This window comes from Symphalangus syndactylus, chromosome 3 (genome assembly GCF_028878055.3).
Source record: "Symphalangus syndactylus isolate Jambi chromosome 3, NHGRI_mSymSyn1-v2.1_pri, whole genome shotgun sequence".
NCBI classification, from domain to species: domain Eukaryota; kingdom Metazoa; phylum Chordata; class Mammalia; order Primates; family Hylobatidae; genus Symphalangus; species Symphalangus syndactylus.
Genome location: NC_072425.2, coordinates 56,173,398 through 56,194,372, shown reverse-complemented (window position 1 = coordinate 56,194,372; position 20,975 = coordinate 56,173,398). Strand labels below are relative to the sequence as shown.

The following is a 20,975-nucleotide window of genomic DNA, read 5'->3' as shown; positions in this document are numbered from 1 at the left end:
TGCTGCCTCCCCAGAGACGACTGTCTGTCATACCAAGCTGAGCTTATAAAATCTGCAGAGCAACAAGGAGAGTATCACCTTGGTGGACTCTCAGTGAAATTTTCAAAGAAAGAAAGATATCGTAGGTCCTCACTTAATGTCATCCATAAGTTCTTGCAAACTGTGACTTCAACAAAAAACCAGTTTTTTTTTTTTTTCCCATCAACATTATAAGGAAACAACTTTGAACATTGAACTGACAGCGTTTGAGGACCTGCTTTACATTGTTTTGTGTAAAGTCTCAGTTTCCAAGAACCTATCAATAGTTAAGTGAGAACTCAAAGGGAGGAGTGAGTCATAGGGTTGGAAGTCAGGAAGTAGGATGTAGATGGGGATTGGTTTAGAATTTCTAATTCAAATGAGCTGCTGGATCAGACATTGGTCTTTATCATTGGATCATCTGAGTCTACACAAAGTTCACTTAAAATAGTTGGTCTTATTTTGGAACATGTGCCTGAGTAAGCCTCTATTAAACAGTTTTGGTTGTATTTTGTTTCTCTTGCATATTATGGTTTAGTATAGTTTAACTGTTTTAGAGTCATAGAATGGTTTATTTTATAAATTACGGTTCTGTTTTCTTCAACAAATAGATATAATAAAGCTATATATTAAAGAATCTTCTGTTTTCCACTGGAAAGTCAGTGATGGGTGGTATAACTCCCCTTTGGGTGACAAACTGATAACAGTATCCAGTTAATATGTACCCATTAACTTACTCTTCTTTACTTTTTCTGCTTAACAATGTGTTAAGCAGTATGTACAGCTCTAGCAGTATGGAGAGCTCTTCCTCATTGTTTTTTACGGATGAATAGTACTCCATTGTGTGGCTGTACCATATTCATTTGGTATCCATTATTACTGGACATGTGAGTTGTTTCTACTCTTCTGCTCTTACAGATAATAGCTACAATGGGCTGGGCACGGTGGCTCATGCCTGTAATCCCGACACTCTGGGAGGACGAAGTGGGTTGGGTGGGTCACTTGAGGAGTTTGAGACCAGCCTGGCCAACATGGCGAAACCCCACGTCTACTGAAAATGCAAAAATTAGCTGGGCATGGTGGTGGGTACCTGTAATCCCCACTGCTTGGGAGGCTGAGGCAGGAGAATCACCTGAACCTAGGAGGCGGAGGTTGCAGTGAGCCAAGATCGCACCACTGCACTCCAGCCTGGGGGAAAGTGTGAGACTCTGGCTCAGGAAAAAAAAAAAAGCTTATCTTTGTCAGTATGTCTTGCTGTCGTGTCACTGGATAAATTTCTGGAAATAGAATTGAGTCAGATCTTCAATTCATGTATAATTTTGTGAAATCTCATCAGATTCCCCTCCATCGACTTTGTATTATTTTGCATTCTTTTTTTTTTTCTTTTTTCTTTTTTGGAGGTGGGATCTCCGTCACCCAGGCTGGAGAGCAGTGGCACGATCATGGTTCACTGCAGCCTCGACCTCCTGGGCTCAAGTGATTCTCCCACCTCAGCCTCCAAATAGCTGGCACTACAGGCATGCACCACCACGCCTGGCTATTTTTTGTATTTTTTATAGAGACAGGGTTTTACCATGTTGACCAGGCTGTTCTTGAACTCCTGAGCTTTGTAGGCCATGGCGCCAGGCCCATTTTGCATTCTTACCAGCAATGAAATATGTAAAGAGTTTCTCTCTTCTCACAGTCTTGCCAGTGACATATGTTGTCAAATATGTGGTTTTGTCTGTCTTGTGGGTGAGAAATGTTGTCTCTCTGCAGTTTTGTTTGTGATCTTGGCTTGTAGGGACCTACTTGGCCTTCCTTTCTCTGATATTACATCTATTTTTCTTCATTACTTGCATCAGGTTTTTTTACATCAGAGTTATTAACCTTTAATCTGTGATGGGGTCATTTACCTTCTTACACTTCTGTTGTGTGGAGTCAGTTTCTTGGAAACAGCTTTTCTTGAGTCCCGGGTCTCTCTCTCCCACCTGTATGGGTCTGTCAGCCTGTATCACATAAGTCTTGCTTTGGAACCTTCTGCTCTTCTAGATTATGTCTATGGTTTCTCAGATCCTATGTGTTTATGTTGCTTTTCTTATTTCCTGAAGGGTATCCTTCAATAACTTCCAAAGAAGATGTGTATGAAATATAAATTTTAGCCCATATATGTATGGAAATGTATATACTGTCAGTTAATAATTTACCCAGGTATGAAGTTCAGAGTTCAAAATCATTTTGCTTCAATATTGACAATATTACTCTCTCGTCTTACTGTTTTCTAGCCCAGTTTTGTTTGTTTTAAAGAGATGGGGTCTGTGTTGCCCAGGGTGGACTTGAGCTCCTGGGTTCAAGTGATCCTCCTGCCTCAGCCACCTGAGTAGCTGGGACTACAGGTGTGCTCCACAGCGCCTGACTTTCTAGCTCAGTGTTGATGACAGAAGAATAAGTCTAGACTAACAGTTTTTAAACTTACAATCTTTCTACAGTTGTAGAGTTGCCAAGAGATAACGGGCTCTATTTTTTTAGAGCAGTTTTAGGTACTCAGGAAAATGGAGTGGAAAATAACAGAGTTCCCACATATTCCTTTCCCTCACAAATTTGCGGCACACCCTCCCCCATCTCTGCCCCAGCATCTCACAGAGTGGTGTATTTGTTAAAGTTGATGAACCTTCTTTGACATGTTGTTATCACCCAAAGTCCATAGTTTACATTAAGGTTTATTCTTGATGTTTCACTACCCTGAAAATCCCTTGTTTTCCCATTATTCTTCTCTCTCTCACCCTTAACCCCTGGCAAGTGCTGATTTTTTATTGTCTCCCTAGTTTTGTCTTTTCCAGAATAACGTCATAAAGTCGGAATCATACAGCATGGAGTCTTTTCAGATTGGATTTGTTCACTAAGTAATTAATATGCACATAAATTTCCTCTGTGTCTTTTTATGGCTTGATAGTTCATTTCTTTTTAGCACCAAATATTCTACTGTTTGGATGCACCAGTTTATTTATCCATTCATCTACTGAAGAAACATCTTGGTTGCTTCCAAATTTTGGCAGTTTTGAATAAAGCTGCTATAGGCCGGGGGTGGTGGCTCACACCTGTAATCCCAGTATTTTGGGAGGTCAAGGTAGGCTGATCTCTTGAGCCTGGGAATTCTAGATCAGCCTGGGCAACATGGCAAAACCCTATCTCTACAAAAAATACAAAAAGTAGCGGAGCGTGATGGCTCACACCTGTGGTCCCAGCCACTCGGGAGGCTGAGGCGGGAGGATGGCTTGAGCCAAGGAGGGAGAAGCTGGACTGAGCACTGATCATGCTACCACACTCCAGCCTGGGCAAGAGTGAGACCCTGTCTCAAGAAAAGAAAAAAAAAAAAAAAAAGAAAGAAAGAAGCAACACGACAAAATGAATGAAGCTGCTATATATATCTGTGTGCAGATTTTTGTGTAGGGATATTTTCAACTCGGATAAATATTGAGCACAACTCCTGGTTTATGGTTAAACGTGTGTTTACTTTGCAAGAAATTGCCAAACTGTCTTTGAAAGCGGCTGTACTATTTTGCATTTCCACAAGCAACTGGCTTTTGGTTTCATTAATTTTTCTCTATTGATTTTGATTTTCAATTATAGTGATTTCTGCTCTAATTTTTATAATTTTATTTTCCTCTCCTTATCTTGGATTTAATATTCTCTTCTTTTTCTAGTTTCCTAAGACAGAAGCTTAGATTATTGACTTTAGATCTTTCTTTGGCTGGGCGTGGTGGCTCAAGCCTGCAATCCCAGCACTTTGGGAGGCTGAGGGGGGCGGGGGTCAGGAGTTCAAGACCAGCCTGGCCAACATGGTGAAACTTTGTCTCTACTAAAAATAGAAAGATTAGCTGGGTGTGGTGACACGCGCCTGTAATCCCAGCTACTCGGGAGGCTGAGGAAGGAGAATCACTTGAATCTGGGAGGCAGAATTTGCTGTGCATCGAGATCATGCCCCGCCTGCACTCCATCCTGGGCCATGGAGCCAGACCCTGTCTCAAAAAAAAAAAAAAGATTTTTAATTGCTATAAATTAATTCATTAATTGCTGTAAATTTCTCTGTAAGCACTGCTTTTGCTGAATGTTGGTAAGTTATGTTTTCATTTTCACTTAGTTCAAAATATATTTAAATTTCTCTTGCAGTTTCTTCTTTGACCCATGTGCTTCGAAGCATGTTTTTCAATCTCCATGTATTTTGAGATTTTTCAGCCATCTCTCTGTCACTGATTTCTAGTTTAAGTACATCGTTGTATGACAGCATACACTGTATGATTCGTATTCTTTTAAATTTGTGAAACTGTTTTACAGTTCATAATGTGGTCTGTTTTGGTGTATTTTCCGTGTGAACTTGAGAAGAGTTTGTATTCTGCTCCTGTTGGGCGAAGTAGTCTTTAGATTTGACTATAGATCAAATATATAGATTAGATTTGATCTATAGTCAAATAGATTTGATGGTGCTTGTTGAGTTCATCTACATCCTTACTGATTTTATGCCTTCTGGATCTGTCCATTATTGATAGAAGGATGTTGAAATCCATAACCATAATATAGGTTCAGCATCCCTAATCCAAAAACCTAATATCCGAAATACTTAAACATCTGAAACTTTTTCAGTAAGTCACGTGATTCCACAATTGGGTGATGAAGATGACATTAATACTAAAGAAAAAGTGCCTGTTGACGACATGGGGAAAATGTGTGATGGGCTTACTGGATGACTAGAGCAGGGTGCATTTGTAACACAACAAGAAACCATGTCAATTTATACGATCGAAGAGAGACTTTTAAGACAAAAACTTGTTCATGAGGCAGTTGACTAGAGGAAACACTTTAAAACACCATCCAGTAGAATGCTTGCTCATTCCTAAGGACCTACTTCCTGGCCCCTGAACTGCTTCTGGTATTTTTTTCTCACCTAAAAAAAATAAAACACACAAAACACAGAATTGTAGGTGGAGAGTAAAGGCAAGCTGTTGTTTGTTGCTGTTAATAGCTGATACAGATATTCTGCCGCTGCAACCGTGCTGCTTAGATATCCTGAACACGTTATTTTTTCACTGTATTAATGGTATGCTGTATTTTTTACTATTAAGAACTTATGTGTGAATTCGTGTAAGAGAATGGTTCCTGTTGGTAGCATATAAATTCAGTGTCAGGAATGATGATAACAAACACAGATTGTCCACATGGGTTGAGCTAGTGACACCTTTGCTTTCTGATACTTCAATGAGTATAAACTTTGTTTCATGCACAAAATTATTTAAAATATTACATAAAATTACTTTTCAGGGGCATATAGAAGGTTTATATGAAACATAAATAAATTTTGTGTTTAAACTTGGGTCCCATTCCCAAGATACCTCAATTTATACGCAGATATTCTGAAATATGAAAGACTTCTGGTCCCAAGCGTTTCGAATAAGAGATACTCAACCTTTAGTGGAGTTAATCTGTCTCTTCCTATGGTTCCATCAGTTTTTTTTCCTCACATATTTTGATGCTCCGTTTTTAGGCACATACTCATTAAGGATTGTTTTGTTTTCTTGGAGAGTTGACACCTTTGTTTTATGTAATGCCCCCCTTTATCTTTGATAACTTTTCTTCCTCCAAACTGTGCTTTCTCTAAAATTAATATAGCTTCCCACTTTCTTTTGCTTATTGGTAGCAAGCTGTATCTTTTTTTCATCCATTTACTTTAAATCTGTGTATCTTTATAGTTAAAGTAGATTTCTTGTATCTAGCATAAAGTTGCATCTTGTTTTTGATCCACTCTGAGTCTGTCTTAATTGGTATATTTAGATCAGTAACATAGAAAATGATTATTTATGTAGGTGGAGTAATATCATGTCATATTTATGTTACTATTATCTATTCTTTGCCCTTGTTCTTTTTTCCAATTTTTGCCTTCCATTCTTTTCTGCCTTCTCTGGTTTTAATTGAGCATTTTATATGATTTCACTTTTTTCCCTTCCTTAGCATATCAAGGATATTTTTTGTTTTCGATTTTTAAAAACAGAGACCGAGTTTCACCATGTTACAAAGGCTGGTCTCGGATTCCTGAGCTCAAGCGATCCGTCCACCTTGGTCTCCCAGTGCTGGGATTACGGGCGTGAGCCACTGTGCCCAGCCAGTTAAGTTTTTAAACTTTTTTAGTGATTGCCCTGTAGTTTGCAATATATATTTACAAGTAATCCAAGTCTACTTTCTTTCTTTTCTTTCTCTGTCTGTGTCTCTCTCTCGCTTCCTTTCTACCTTTTTTTTTTCCTCTGAGATGGAGTCTCGCTCTGTTGCCCAGGCTGGAGTGCAGTGGTGTGGTCTCAGCACACTGCAACCTCTGCCACCCGGGTTCAAGCAATTCTCCCACCTCAGCCTCCCCAGTAGCTGGGACTACACGATGCGCGCCACCACGCCCAGCTATTTCTTGTATTTTTGTAGAGATGGGGTTTCACCACGTTGGCCAGGCTGGTCTTGAACTCCCAACCTCAGGTGATCCACTCGCCTTGGCCTCCCAAAGTGCTGGGATTAGAGGCATGACACCGCGCCTGGCCTCTCCCTTTCTTCCCTTTTCCCTCCCCTCCCCTTTTTGTTTTCTTAAAAAAAAAAACAACTAAAAACAAAAAACTCCCCCTCCCCAAGCCTACTTTGAAATAATACTATATTGCTTTAGGGGTAGTGCCGTGTACTTTATGACAATAAAATTTAGTTAGCCCTCTGTATCCGTGGGTTTTACGTCTGTAGATTTCAACCAAACACAGATTGAAAATGTCCAGAAAAACATCATTGTGCCTATACTATAAACGTGTACATTATTGTCATTTTTTTTCTAAGTGATACATTATAACAATTATTTACATAGCTTTCGTATTTGGCATTATTAGTAATCTGGAGATGATTTAAAGTATATGGGACGGGATGTGCCTAGGTTAGATGCAAATACTATATCATTTTTTATGTGGGACTTGGGCATCCATGGAGTTTGGTGTTGAAGGGGGTCCTGGAACCGGTCCCGTCCCCCATAGATACAGAGGGACGGCTGTATTCTTGATTCTTTCTCCAGTCTGGTTGTATCATCATTGCTGCCATTCGTGTGTGTGTGTGTGTGTGTGTGTGTGTGTGTGTGCGCGCGCGTGTGTGTACATACATTGTTGCTCAGTTAAGAAAAATAGGCCAGGCCGGCCGGGCGCGGTGGCTCACGCTTGTAATCCCAGCACTTTGGGAGGCCGAGGCGGGCGGATCACGAGGTCAGGAGATCGAGACTACAGTGAAACCTCGTCTCTACTAAGAATACAAAAAAAATTAGCCGGGCGTAGTGGCGGGCGCCTGTAGTCCCAGCTACTCGGAGAGGCTGAGGCAGGAGAATGGCGTGAACCCGGGAGGCGGAGCTTGCAGTGAGCTGAGATCGCGCCACTGTACTCCAGCCTGGGCGACAGAGCGAGACTCCGTCTCAAAAAAAAAAGAAAAATAGGCCAGGCCAGTATGCTGTGGCTCATGCCTATCATCCCAGCATTTTGGAAGGCCTAAGTGGGAGGATCACTTGAGCCTAGGAGTTCGAGACCAGTCTGGGTAATGTAGTGAGACCCCATCTCTATGAAAAATAAAAATGGCTAGGCATGAAGGTGCATTCCTGTAGTCCCAGCTACTTGGGAGGTTGAGGTTGGAGGACCACTTGAGTCTTGGGAGGTTGAGATTGCAGTGAGCCATAATCGCACCACTGCACTCCAGCCTGGGAGACAGAGTGAGACCCTGTCTAAAAAATAAATAAAAGTTTTTATATTATATTTTTGTTATAATTGTATGTTATTATTTTCACTTATTTCTTCTTTAATGTTTTTCCTTTATATAGATCTGAGCTTCTGACCTATATTTTCCTTTTCCTTTTTTTTTTTTTTTTTGAGATGGAGTCTTGCTTTGTCACCCAGCCTGGAGTGCAGTGGTACGATCTCGGCTCACTGCAACCTCCGCCTCCTGGGTTCAAGCAATTCTCCTGCCTCAGCCTCCCAAGTAGCTAGTATTACAGGTGCTTACCACCACACCCAGCTAAATTTTCCTTCTTTCTAAAGATCTTCTTTTTAACATTTCTTACAAGGCAGGTCTGCTGGTGACAAATTTCATCACTTTTTGTTTGAAAAAGGCTTTTATTTCTCCTTCCCTTTGAAGTAATTTTGCAGGGTATAAAACTGTAAGTTAGTAGTTTTTTTTCTCTCAAGACTTTAAATAGTTCCTTCTACTATCTTCTTGTTTTGCATGGTTTCTGAGGAGAAGTCTCATGTAATTCTTTATTCCTCTGTGGTAAGGTGGTTTCTTTCAAGATGTTTTTCTTTTTCTGTCTTTTTTTTTTTTGAAGACAGTCTTGCTCTGTCACCTGGACTGGAATGCAGTGGCCTGATTTCAGCTCACTGCAACCTCTGCTTCCCTGGTTCAAGCAGTTCTCCTGCCTCAGCTTCCCAAGTAGCTGGGATTACTGGTTAATTTTTGTATTTTTAGTAGAGATGGGGTTTCACCTTTTTGGCCAGGTTAGCCTCAAACTCCTGACCTGAAGTGATCCACCCACCTCGGCCTCCCAAAGTGCTGGGATTACAGGTGTGAGCCACCATGCCTGGCGAAGATTTTTTTTTCTTTACCTTTGATTTTCTACAGTTTGAATATGATACTCTTTTTTTTTTTTTTTTTTTTTTTGAGACGGAGTCTCGCTGTCGCCCAGGCTGGAGTGCAGTGGCGCGATCTTGGCTCACTGCAAGCTCCGCCTCCCGGGTTCACGCCATTCTCCTGCCTCAGCCTCCCGAGTAGCTGGGACTACAGGCGCCCGCCACCTCGCCTGGCTAATTTTTTGTATTTTTAGTAGAGATGAGGTTTCACTGTGTTAGCCAGGATGGTCTCGATCTCCTGACCTCGTGATCCGCCTGCCTCAGCCTCCCAAAGTGCTGGGATTACAGGCGTGAGCCACCGCGCTCGGCTGAATATGATACTCTTTGGTGTAGTTTTTTTCTGGCATTTATTTGGCTTGTCATTCTCTGAGCTTCCTGGATTTGTGGTTTGTTGTCTGGCATTAATTTCTGGGAAATCTCAGTCTTGGCCGGGTGTGGTGGCACACGCCTGTAATCCCAGCACTTTGGGAGGCTGAGGTGGGCAAATCATGAGGTCAGGAGTTCAAGACCAGCCCGATCACCATGGTGTAACCCCGTCTCTACTAAAAATACAAAAATTAGCTGGGCGTGGTGGCACACGGCTGTAGTCCCATCTACTTGGGAGGCTGAGGCAGGAGAATCTCTTGAACCTGGGAGGCAGAGGTTTCAGTGAGCCGAGATGGTGCCACTGCCCTCCAGCCTGGGTGACAGAGCGAGACTCCATCTCAAAAACAAAAAAACCTCAGTCTTTGCTTTACATTGCTTCTATTCCTTTCTTCCTTTACCTACTTGCATTTCCATAATGTGCAAGTTATGCCTTTTGTACTTGTCCCATAGTTCTTGGATATTCTGGGGTTTTTCTCTCTGCTTTTCAGTTTTGGAAGTTTTATTAACATGCCCTTAAACTCAGAGGTTCTTTGGTTATTCCAGTCGAGTCTACTAATAAGCCTGTCTCTGAAAGGCATTCTTCGCTTCTGTTAAAGTGTTTATCTGTAGCTTTTTTTGATTGTTAGAAGTTCCATCTCTGTATATATTGTCCCATCTATTCTTTCATGTTGTCTGTATTACTCGTTAGAGATTTAGCATATTAATCACAGTTCATTTAAATTCCTGGTCTGGGTGGAATTAAGAAACCTAGTTGGTAATTCCCTGCCTAGTTGAGTCTGATTCTGATGCTTGTTTTGTGTGTTAATACTGCTTTTGCATTTCAGTAAGCCTGTGATTTCTTGTTGAAAGGCGCAGATGATGTCTGGGTAAGAGGAGCTGTGGTAATAGGTCTTTAGCAAGGTAGTGGTAAGGTATACTGGGGAGGGGAAGCAGTCTGTAGTCCTATGATTGCCTGTCAATCTTTTCATGAGGCTTGTACCCCTGGGTTGTGACCTTTGCTTGTGCTTCTCAGTCTCCCCACCCCCACCCCTTGTGGGACAGGATGGCTTGATCAGCTTCTCCAGCTTGTAGAGGAAAAATTCAGGAAAGTGTAGGGGTCCTCTTAAGAGAGCCCACAACCCCTGGAGTTTTTGTCAGACCTGCCCATGGTGATCCTCTAGCAATGTCGGTTGCAGTTTAGGTTTTCTTACCATGGCCCTGGTTCCTGTGTGGAGGTTTCTGATCTAGTAAGTTGTGATTCTCTATCTCCGCCTGCCTCTCCAGTTTTGGGGACAGTTGTTTGTCTTGTGACCTTGATTCTCTTACTAGTCTAAGAAGTTGTTGATTTTTTAAGTTTGTTTAGCTTTTTATGGACAAATTAGTTAACTTGCAAGCTTGTTAAATTCCAGATTCTCTTTATTTTTTAATTTTCAGGAGCTGCTTTCCTTTTTCATAGCCTCTTGTTCCCATTCTGTTTTTATAATATCTTCAGTTTCCTTAGAGATGCCAATTCTTTATAATCATTTTAGATCTCAGATCATTTCAGGGATAGTGGTGCTGTTCACTTTCATTTTTCTCAATTCTTTGATTATGAATGGTTTACCTTTTCTTTTTTTTTTTTTGAGATGGAGTCTCGCTCTGTCGCCCAGGCTAGAGTGCAGTGGCACGATCTCGGCTCACTGCAAGCTCCGCCTCCCGGGTTCACACCATTCTCCTGCCTCAGCCTCCCAAGTAGCTGGGACTACAGGTGCCCACCACCACGCCCGGCTAATTTTTTTCTATTTTTAGTAGAGACGGGGTTTCACTGTGTTAGCCAGGATGGTCTCGATCTCCTGACCTCGTGATCCGCCCGCCTCGGCCTCCCAAAGTGTTGGGATTACAGGCGTGAGCCACTGCACCCGGCCCCTTTTCTTGAGTGACAAATAGCAAGATTCTGTTTCTTCTAAATGGGAGTGTTGACTCTGGGGACATAGGGGAATGTTTAGCATTTGAGGCACCCTTTCCTAGAACCCAGCACTCAGTACATCCAGTGTGGGGTTGTCTGTACGTTGGGGATTGAATAGGGTTCTTGACATCTGGTCAGATTCCAGTAGATCTTGAAAGACTTTTTACTTTTCTTTTTTTTTTCATTTCTTACCTCTTTCCATCCTTGTCTACTCTAAGACCAGACATGCTCCAGGGATGCTTCAGGTAGACTTGCTCCTGCTTCCTGTCTGTGTCTTGTCTTCACTATTTAAGGCCATCACATACTTAATTCTTCACCCGTTAGCCATTATTTAGCCTCTGTCCACGTCCCAGTGCGTATGAACATGCTGGGTGAAGTGGGCAGAGCGGTTCTTGGCAGTCAGGCCCATCTCCCAGTTTTAGTCTCCAAGGTAGAACAGTAAGCTTTTGTTTGATTTCAGATTGTCTTAAACGTATTGAGACTTTTATTATTATTATTATTATTATTATTTTGAGATGGAGTCTTGCTCTGGGCTGGAGTGCAGTGGCGTGATCTTGGCTCACTGCCACCTCCGCCTCTTGGGTTCAAGCAATTCTCCTGCCTTAGCCAGAATTACAGGCGCCCACCACTATGCCCGGTTTTTTTTTGTTTTTTTTTTTTTACCCCCTGTATTTTTGGCAGAGACAGCGTTTCACCATGTTGGCCAGGCTGGTCTTAAAATCCTGACATCAAGTCATCTGCCCGCCTTGGCCTCTCCCAAAGTGCTGGGATTACAGGTGTGAGCCACCATGCTCCACCTGAGACCTGTATGATTCAGAAATATGTATCTGAGTGAATATTTCCATGTGAACTTGGAAAACTATTTTGGCATTAACGGTTTAGTATTCTTTAAATGTCAACTAAGTAAGGTTGGTTATTCAGGTCTTCTATATTCCTTTTGATTTTCTTTTTTTAATTTTTCTATTATTTTGATTGGCATATTCATGATGTATCTTTCTGATGTTCCTATCCACTTGTTATATCAACTGCTGAGAGAAGAGAGTTGTATAATTAAGTATAATTATGGATATGTCTTTGTCTTTACTTCTTTCAGATTTGCTTCATGTGTTTCATTACTCTGTAGTTGGGTTCATATGCATTTAAGATTATTATGGCTTTTTAATTAATTCACTCTTCTAGAATTTGGAATTATCCTTTGATTTGTGGTAATATTGTTTGTCTTGAAGCTAGTTTGTTTGGCTTTTCCCTTTACAGTCTTAATTGGTACAATTAGGCTGTTTCTATTTAGTTTAATTATCAATGTGTTGCAAGTGGAAGGTATTTTTTGCTGGATATAGTATTTTAAGTCTGTAGGTAAGTTGGTTTGCTTTTTTTTTTTTTTTTTGACGGAGTTTTGCTCTTGTTGCCCAAGCTGGAGTGCAGTGACACAATCTCGGCTTACTGCAACCTCCACCTCCTGGGTTCAAGCGATTCTCCTGCCTCAGCCTCCCGAGTAGCTGGGATTACAGGTGTGTGCCACTACACCCAGCTAATTTTTTGTATTTTTAGTAGAAACAGGGTTTCACCATGTTAGCCAGGCTGGTCTTGAACTCCTGACCTCATGTGATCCGCCCCCCTCGGTCTCCCAAAGTGCTGAGATTACAGGCTTGAGCCACTTTGCCGGCCCGGCTTGCTTATTTTTTAGCACCTTAAAGATTTATTACACTGTCTTCAGGCTTAGGTTGTTTCTGACGTGAATTTTGGAGCCAGTTTTATTTTTGTTTTCCTAATTTAATGTATCTTCTGTTCTTTTGCTATTTGTTTATTTATTTATTTTTATTTTTATTATTTTTTGAGACGGAGTCTCGCTCTGTCACCCAGGCACCCAGGCACCCAGGCTGGAGTGCAGTGGCACGATCTCAGCTCACTGCAAGCTCCGCCTCCCGGGTTCACGCCATTCTCCTGCCTCAGCCTCTCCGAGTAGCTGGGACTACAGGCGCCCGCCACCACACCCGGCTAATTTTTTTTTGCATTTTTAGTAGAGACGAGATTTCACCGTGGTCTCGATCTCCTGACCTCGTGATCCACCCACCTCGGCCTCCCAAAATGCTGGGATTACAAGCGTGAACCACCGCGCCCAACCTCTTTTGCTATTTAAAAAAACTTATTTGTATCAATGGTTTTTAGAAATTTGATGAAGAAGTGCCTTGGTGTGGTTTCCTTTGTTTTTGATCTTACTTTGGCTTTGTTGAGCTTGCTAGCTCTGTGGTTATATGCTTTTTATCACATCTGGACAACTTTCTATCATTATATTTTCCCCTCGTTCCTCTCTCTACTCTTTGTCTTTGATTCCACTTTCCTCTGTGTTAGGCCAGTTGATATTGTCCTAAAGGTCACTGAGGTTGTGATCATTGTTTTCTTCCAGGTTTTTTTTTTTGTGTGTTATTTTGAGTAGTTTGTATTGCTGTGTGTCAAGGTCATTGATCTTTGTATCTCACATTCAGTGAATTTTGAATTTCAGATCGTGTATTTTTCACTAATCTCATTTTTCTTTATATTTCACATTTTGTATTTTAAGTATTGTTATTTTCCTTTAAATATTTTAATATATTTATTAATGTTATCAATGTCCTTGCCTGCTAAATACTTTATTTCACTCATAGTCTACTTGCTTATGGAGTTACAATCTGCTACTTTTTTTGTGTCTCATTTTATTGGTGTTGAACGTTTGAAACCTCGTGTTGTTGAGTGTTGGGACTTTGTTGATGCCCTTTGGAGAGTGTTGGAGTCTATTTTGGCAAGCAGGTACTGAGCTTTTGTTCCAGGCTTCCTCACATTTCCTAGTTAGGGCCATCTTTTGCCATTTTTATTGATTGCCCCAAGTGTTAAGAGGTGGCGTTGGAATCTGAACAGCTGTCCCTTTGTGACTTCTCAGAATTATGTGCAGATTTGTGTTAGCCAAAGACTTAAGACATCCTCCCCCAAATGCAGACTTTTCGAGCTTTCCTTCTGAGTAGATCCCTTCTTGCCCACATGTAGTTCCACAAACTCCAGCCAGCCCACCCTTCCCAACGCCAGACTGACTCACAACATGGTAAAAGGATGGTGTTCTTGGTTCCCCCTTCATACACCATTGCCCAAAAATTGCTTCCAGGAATGAAGTCAGGGCCTATGCGGGGTTCCCTTGTGTGTGTTTTCTGCTCCTAGGTCGCACACACCTGTGCTGCCTATTGGCCAGCATCTGAAACCAGGTGTTTCATATATTTCATCCTGTTTTTCAGTTGTTTATGACAGTAAGACAGTTCTGTACCATTTAGGACTTTATGGCTAGGATTGTCACTTAGTCTTGTTTTGGTCTTTTTTTTTGGAGACAGTGTCTCACTCTGTTGCCCACGCTGGAGTGCAGTAGTGCAATCTTGGCTCACTGCAACCTCCGCCTCCTCGGTTTAAGCGATCCTCCCACCTCAGCCTCCCAAGTAGCTGGGATTACAGATATACGCCACCACGCCTGGCTAATTTTTGTGTTTTTAGGAGAGACAGGGTTTCACCATCTTGGCCAGGCTGGTCTCGAACTCCTGACTTTAAGTAATCCACCCAACTTGGCCTCCCAAAATACTGGGATTACAGGCGTGAGCCACTGTGCCCAGTTAGGTTTTTTTTGTTTGTTTGTTTTTGCTTTTTTGAGACAAGGTCTTGCTCTGTCACCCAGACTGGACTGCAGTGGCATAAACACAGCTCACTGCAACATTGACTTCCTGGGCTCAAGCACTCCCCCCACCTCAGCCTCCTGAGTGGCTGAGACCGCAGGTGCACACCACTACACCTGGCTCATTATTTTTTTGTAGAGACAAGGTCTTGCTATGTTACCCAGGCTGGTCTCGAACTCCTGGCCTCAGCCACCCTCCTGCCTTGGCCTCCCAGAGTGCTGGGATTACGGGGATGAGCCTCCACACCAGGCTGACACTTAGATTTTCTTGTAGTTCTTGTCCATGCAATTCTGGTTTTGTGCTTTTATGGCTGATTTGAGGGGGTAGAGAACTGTTGCCTCTGCTGTTTTGTCTTTCAAGAATCTCTTGTGTGTATCTCCTTTTTATTTTTATTTATTTTTATTTTTATTTTTTTTTGAGACGGAGTCTCGCTCTGTCACCCAGGCTGGAGTGCAGTGGCTCAATCTCGGCTCACTGCAAGCTCCGCCTCCCGGGTTCACACCATTCTCCTGCCTCAGCCTCCCAAGTAGCTGGGACTACAGGTGCCCACCACCACGCCCGGCTAATTTTTTTCTATTTTTAGTAGAGACGGGGTTTCACTGTGTTAGCCAGGATGGTCTCGATCTCCTGACCTCGTGATCCGCCCGCCTCGGCCTCCCAAAGTGCTGGGATTACAAGCGTGAGCCACCGCGCCCGGCCTATATCTCCTTTTTAAAAGTTTAGTAAACAAATGGCTTTCTTACATGTTTGCTGGTAATGGTGTATTTTCTTTTCATGTTCTGTATAGCAGTTTTTCAGAAGTTAAGATTTCCTGCATTCTGAGGTATTCTTATATCTGGTTTTCGTTGACTGTATACGCATCTCTCTTACAGGCCACGCTGGAGTATCTGCCAACATGATGAAGAAGAGGACATCCCACAAGTAAGCAGTTCTGAAACTGGTTCTAGATAGTGTTCTGTGACCTTTTATTAAGCAGCATACAAGATCACCTAGGTAAGGCCCTCTCCCCTGTGATCGGGGGCTTCCTAGCTCACAGGAGATGTAGTGTGCGATGAGGAATAGTATGTAGTCATCTTCTCTGGCTGTTCCCTTCCCCTTGGCCTGGCTGAAGTGTGCCAGGTCTATCCTTCAGCCTTTAAAAGCCTTTGGGAACTGGGCCAATGGAAGGAAAACTGTTACGCTAAGTGTGGCAGGTGCATGGTGAACCGCTCCCTCCTCTCTCCTTGGAATGCCTGTGTGAGCCTTGCGTGCAGGCTTCCTCTCCTGGTCTTGGTCCGCTATTTGACAAGGAGCTCCTTTTGGGCAGAGACCATGTCTTGTGCAGGGAGGGCCTGCCTAGCATGGTGTCACACGCTCACTGTTTTATAGCATTTTTAAATGAAGGAAAAGCTTATGAATTTAGGGAAGGCATATCCATGTTAAAAGATAATGCAATAGCCATGTACGTAAACTGATAGTGTGTTCTCAATCCTAAATTCTATAGATACCAGCTTACAGAAGCCACTTTTTTCCCTAAATTTTTTTTTGTGTGTGACATAGTTACATCCAAAAAAGACAATTAAGATTCTATTGATGTTTTCAATTATAATATTCACTTTTACTTTTTATATCTAATAGATTTCACAACTATCTATCCTATACTGATAACTATGCCACTACAAACTGGAAATGTCACTTGAACAATCTGTTCTGATTGTGAGACTCTTCTTAGTCATAGATTATTAAATATGGAGAAGACATTCCTTGACCATCATGTGAGGCACTCTTAAAAACATTTTTTCCCCAAAATGTTTATATTGAAAGTGTATGCCCCTTAGCCACCACACTGTAATAGCTGAAGAGGATGTGAGGCCTCTTGGCTCTCAAGGAAGGGCTGGATGAATGCCCTTCAGTAATTGTTAGTGATTGGACCAAACAAAAGTCTCCAAAATGTGTACGTGATACATAATACAAATATTTGTAATATTTAGCTTAAGAAACTACCTGGAAAGTAAAAATGTGAAGGTAAGCTACATAAGTTCTTGTTTCTCTGAGGTTTAATAGTTTCTCAAATTTTATCCACGCGCTCATCATCTTCATGGTTTTGCCATATCCAGTGATACGTTTCTGCTCATTATCATGTCATTACTATAAATGGTAAGCTGTGTCTTGCCACAGATAAAACATAACAATAAAAACAAATGTAAGCCATAAATATTAGGTAATGATGAAAAACTTAAATATAGTGGGGACAAAGGCAAGTTAAACCTTAACTTTGCAAGACCAGAACAGTTCATTCAAAATAGATTTTACAAATTAAGTTAAAGGCTTATAGAATATTAATGTGTGTTCTAATCATTTTTCCATATTTTCTAATCATCTATGATTAAAAGTTCATTTACTTAGGATTTCAGATATTAATAGATTCGAGCTCTTGGGCGTGTTATTATAATGCGTTTTGTGCAATAAGATTCCATCTGCCTCATCCTAATAAGCAATACTGTTCATTAGTTCATAGGTTTGATTCCCTAAAGCATAAGAAATGAAACACCTAAAGTTCATATGCATAATAACTGAAAAAATCTCTCATCCTGTATGTTCCACATTTGGGGACCTTGATTTAGTGCTTTCACAGGCATACTTAGTTGTCTTGAAGACTGGAAGCCTTGAATATATTACTATCTAGCAAAAGGGAGAAATGGAAAGGAAAAGGTGTGAGTCCCATTTTCCTATTCTCAATGTGAATCTGAAGATGGGTGGAAGGAAAGGCTGAAACAAGTTTCCACATTCATGAATGATGATTATTAATGTTTTTCACATGGAGCGAGCAGGGATGGCTTCATGGAGGTTTGAAGAAGCTGCCTGGTGGGGAGGCAGGCTCTCCCAGGTGCTGGTTTTGGAGTTAGGAAGCCTGATGGAGCTTGGCTGTTAGGCCTGTGGAAGTTCCTTAAGGTATCTAAGGTTGGCTTAATCCTGTCTGAAATCAAGGGATTGGACTAGAACAATGAGGTTTGCAGCTTTTTAGCATAGATTCCTTTCTAAAATGCAATTTTTATGGAAACCAAATATAAAAAAACACAGAACTATAGCATCCCTCTCCCCTTCACTTTTTCCACTTCTGACTCACCCGAGTTGCAAGGAATAAGGGCCACCTGGCTTGACACTGGGGCTCAATGACGGTGGCCACTCCTCCTGTCTCTTCCCAAGTCAGTATGGGGGGCCCGAGAAAGAACTTCTGGTTGCTTGAGGGAAAAGTCACAGAACTGCACTGAGTGAGCAATAGCAGCTGTCCCTGAAGGTGTTAGGAAGGTTCAAGGAGTCTGGTGTGAAGTACTGAGACCACACAGGAAAGATAGCTGGGTTTTTGTTTTTTTAAGAAAATGGAAGCAAGCTTGTTTTTTCCTATAGGCCGAGTACCTTGCGGTGTTTTGGGTGAAACTGGTGGATACACCTTTCTGAGCTGTCCATGATTTGGGACAAACATTTGCATTAAAAGTACGTCTGTTTTTTTTTTTTTTTTTTTTTTTGAAATGGAGCCTTGCTCTGTTGCTCAGGTTGGAGTGCAGTGGTGCAATCTTGGTTCACTGCAACCTCCATCTCCTGGGTTCATCTGGTTCTCCTTCCTCAGCTTCCGAAGTAGCTGAGACTACAGGCGTGCTGCAGCACGCCCAGCTAATTTTTGTATTTTTAGTATAGACAGGGTTTCTTCACTGTGTTGGCCAGGCCGGTCTCGAACTCCTGACCTCAAGTGATCCACCTACCTCAGCCTCCCAAAGTGCTGGGATTATAGGCGTGAGCCACTGTGCCTGTCCTGAAAATACATCTTGGAGGGAAAATATAGTTGGGGGAGTGTCTAAGACAAATTTATTTCTAGTGGTTCTTCGTTTCAGTTTTCAAATGTAAATTCCTCCCCTCTCCTGCAATTTGAATAGGTATAGATTTCCATTCCATGCTACTGTTGAAAGGGGTGATTGGGTTTTGGTATATTTTTCACTAACTTAGAAAGTGGACTAGAATCTACTAAACACTAAATAGAGGTATTTCCAGGGATTTCTTTCCTCCCATTTTATAAACACAAATACTAGTGACTGACAAAAGTGTCATTATACTCCTCCTTGTCCCTGGTGTGTTCTCATGTAGTTTTCATGATAGCCCTGCCAGTAGGAACTGTGACTCCTTATTGCAGATGAGGAAACTGATGCATGGAGGGATTAAGTAACTTGTCCAAGGTCATCCAGCTAGTAGGTGATTGAGCTAGGACTCAAATAGGACAGTCTGATTCCAGAGCCCATGTTATTAAGTACCACGCCATATTTACTGAACTGCACGTTTTGTTTTCTCTTCTCAGAAATTGGTTATTTCAGTCAGGGACATGAAGACTGGGTAACTCTTGGTGCGGGCTTCTGTGTGCACCATGGTGTTTACAGTCTTAAGTTGGTCAGAACATTGAATGCTTTTTAATCACCTTGCAGTAAGTCATTCATGCCAGCAATGAGAGTAACACTTGGAGGCTGTTTGAATGTTTGCCATGGACATCTCTGGTATTCACAAAGTGCACAGTGTGTAGACAAAGTAGTGAAAGGAAACATGCTAATGTGGATGGATAACTGACTTTTTAAGGGTCTATCTTGTTTTATTGTTGACATTTTAATCTGGGAAGTGACAGTACTTGGTATAGAACTTTTATTGAATAACAATTACCAGCAAAGCAGGTTTTTTTCTCTCTTTCTGGTTTGCATCTTGCAAAAAGACAGTTATTTTGATTTAACCAGTCTTCTAAAATCTACTGTAGCCCAGAGTAGGAGAATTGCTTTGTTACAATGCCAAATAGACCAAGAGTATCAGTAATTAATCCTTACAACCTAGTGTACAGTGTATGACAGTCAGGCATTTACAGGTATGTGGTAGAATTGTGACTGTTGAAAATTTAACATGTATGATGTCTGTAAATGTTGGCTACCAAGATTAGATATTTAAATGCTAATTAGGAATAGGAGTTAATTCAAGCCGTTAAGGGAGTCTAGGTAAAAAGATGAAAGGTCTTTTTCCTTTCCCTTTCCCTTTCCCTTTCCCTTTCCTTTCCTTTTTTTTTTATTTTTTTATTTTCCCAATAAGCCTTTTGCACTCCTAAAAAGGTTTTTCAACACAAGACTTCAGCACAAAGTGATGGTACTTTCAGAACTTCTTTGAAGTATTGAGAAGAGTACATAATGTTTCCTACAATCTTAGTTTACTTTTTTGAGAACATGAACACATAGTGTTTGTTCTATATCAGTGCCACCCAAGGTGTGGTTTGTGGTTTGGCTGCAGCATCAGTTTGGCACTTGGGAGCTTATAGGAATTCTTTTGTTCCTCTTCATGCTGCTGAATCCAAGAGGCTTTGGGGGCTGGTCTGGGGAATCTCATTAGAGGATCTTCACATGATTCACATGCATGCCGAAGCTGAAGTATGAGAAGCACTGGCCTACATCATTGTTGGAATGGTATCTTTTTTTTTTTTTTTTTTTTTTGAGACGGAGTTTTGCTCTTGTTGCCCAGACTGGAGTGCAGTCGGCGCACGACGACAACCACCTCCCGGGTTCAAGCGATTCTCCCACCTCAGCCTTTCGAGTGGCTGGGATTACAGGCATGTGCCACCACGCCCAACTGATTTTGTATTTTTCGTAGAGATGGGGTTTCTCCATGTTGGTCAGGCTGGTCTCAAACTCCCGACCTCAGGTGATCCATCCGCCTTGGCCTCCCAAAGTGCTGGGATTACAGATGGTAGCCACCGCGCCCGCCCTGGAATGGTATCTTAAGCACATCGGAGAACTAAGTTAAATTGTGGTTGGAAATTAGTACACAAAATTATAGCAATGAAAGGTCGTTGCAGTGCTGTGTAATTGTTCACCATTTACTCACATTCAAACTACAAGAAAAGTTTTAGCCATTACACAGATACCAGTTTATCCCTAATGATGCTAAATACCTTTCGATCATTTTATTTTTTTTCTGGAATTGTTTCAAGAAATAGCTTCTGGAGTTATGAAACAAGAAAAGAGGTTATAGATGTTTAATTCTGGCTGCATTTCAAGATGTCCTAGATTGAATGAAGTATCTTGGTATTTGTTTTACAGTATTGCTCTGTGAGGGGATGTTACTAACTGGTAAATGAGAGTAAGAATATTTTAGACTCTTTCCCAAGAAAATATAAGAGATTGAAGGGCTTTTAACAATACATATATCCAGAGAGTATTTAAATAAAAATCACTATATTCAAAGAACCTTCATTTTAAATCACATTTAAGTTGCTAATCACTTTTCTCTATTTGGGATATTCTTAGACTGAATGATGCAGATATGACCAAAGGG

At 41.5% G+C, this 20,975-nt stretch overlaps 1 protein-coding gene across 9 annotated transcripts in view; it reads left to right on the top strand.

The window, feature by feature from the left end:
- SPIN1 (spindlin 1) overlaps window positions 1-20,975 on the top strand; it is a 94,170-nt gene that overhangs the window by 48,225 nt on the left and 24,970 nt on the right. For all 9 annotated transcript variants that reach the window (XM_055272040.2, XM_063636297.1, XM_055272043.1 and 6 more), the window contains one exon: window positions 15,518-15,566. In XM_055272040.2, coding sequence (XP_055128015.1) covers window positions 15,518-15,566 — 49 coding nt within the window. The remainder of the gene's footprint in view (window positions 1-15,517; window positions 15,567-20,975) is intronic.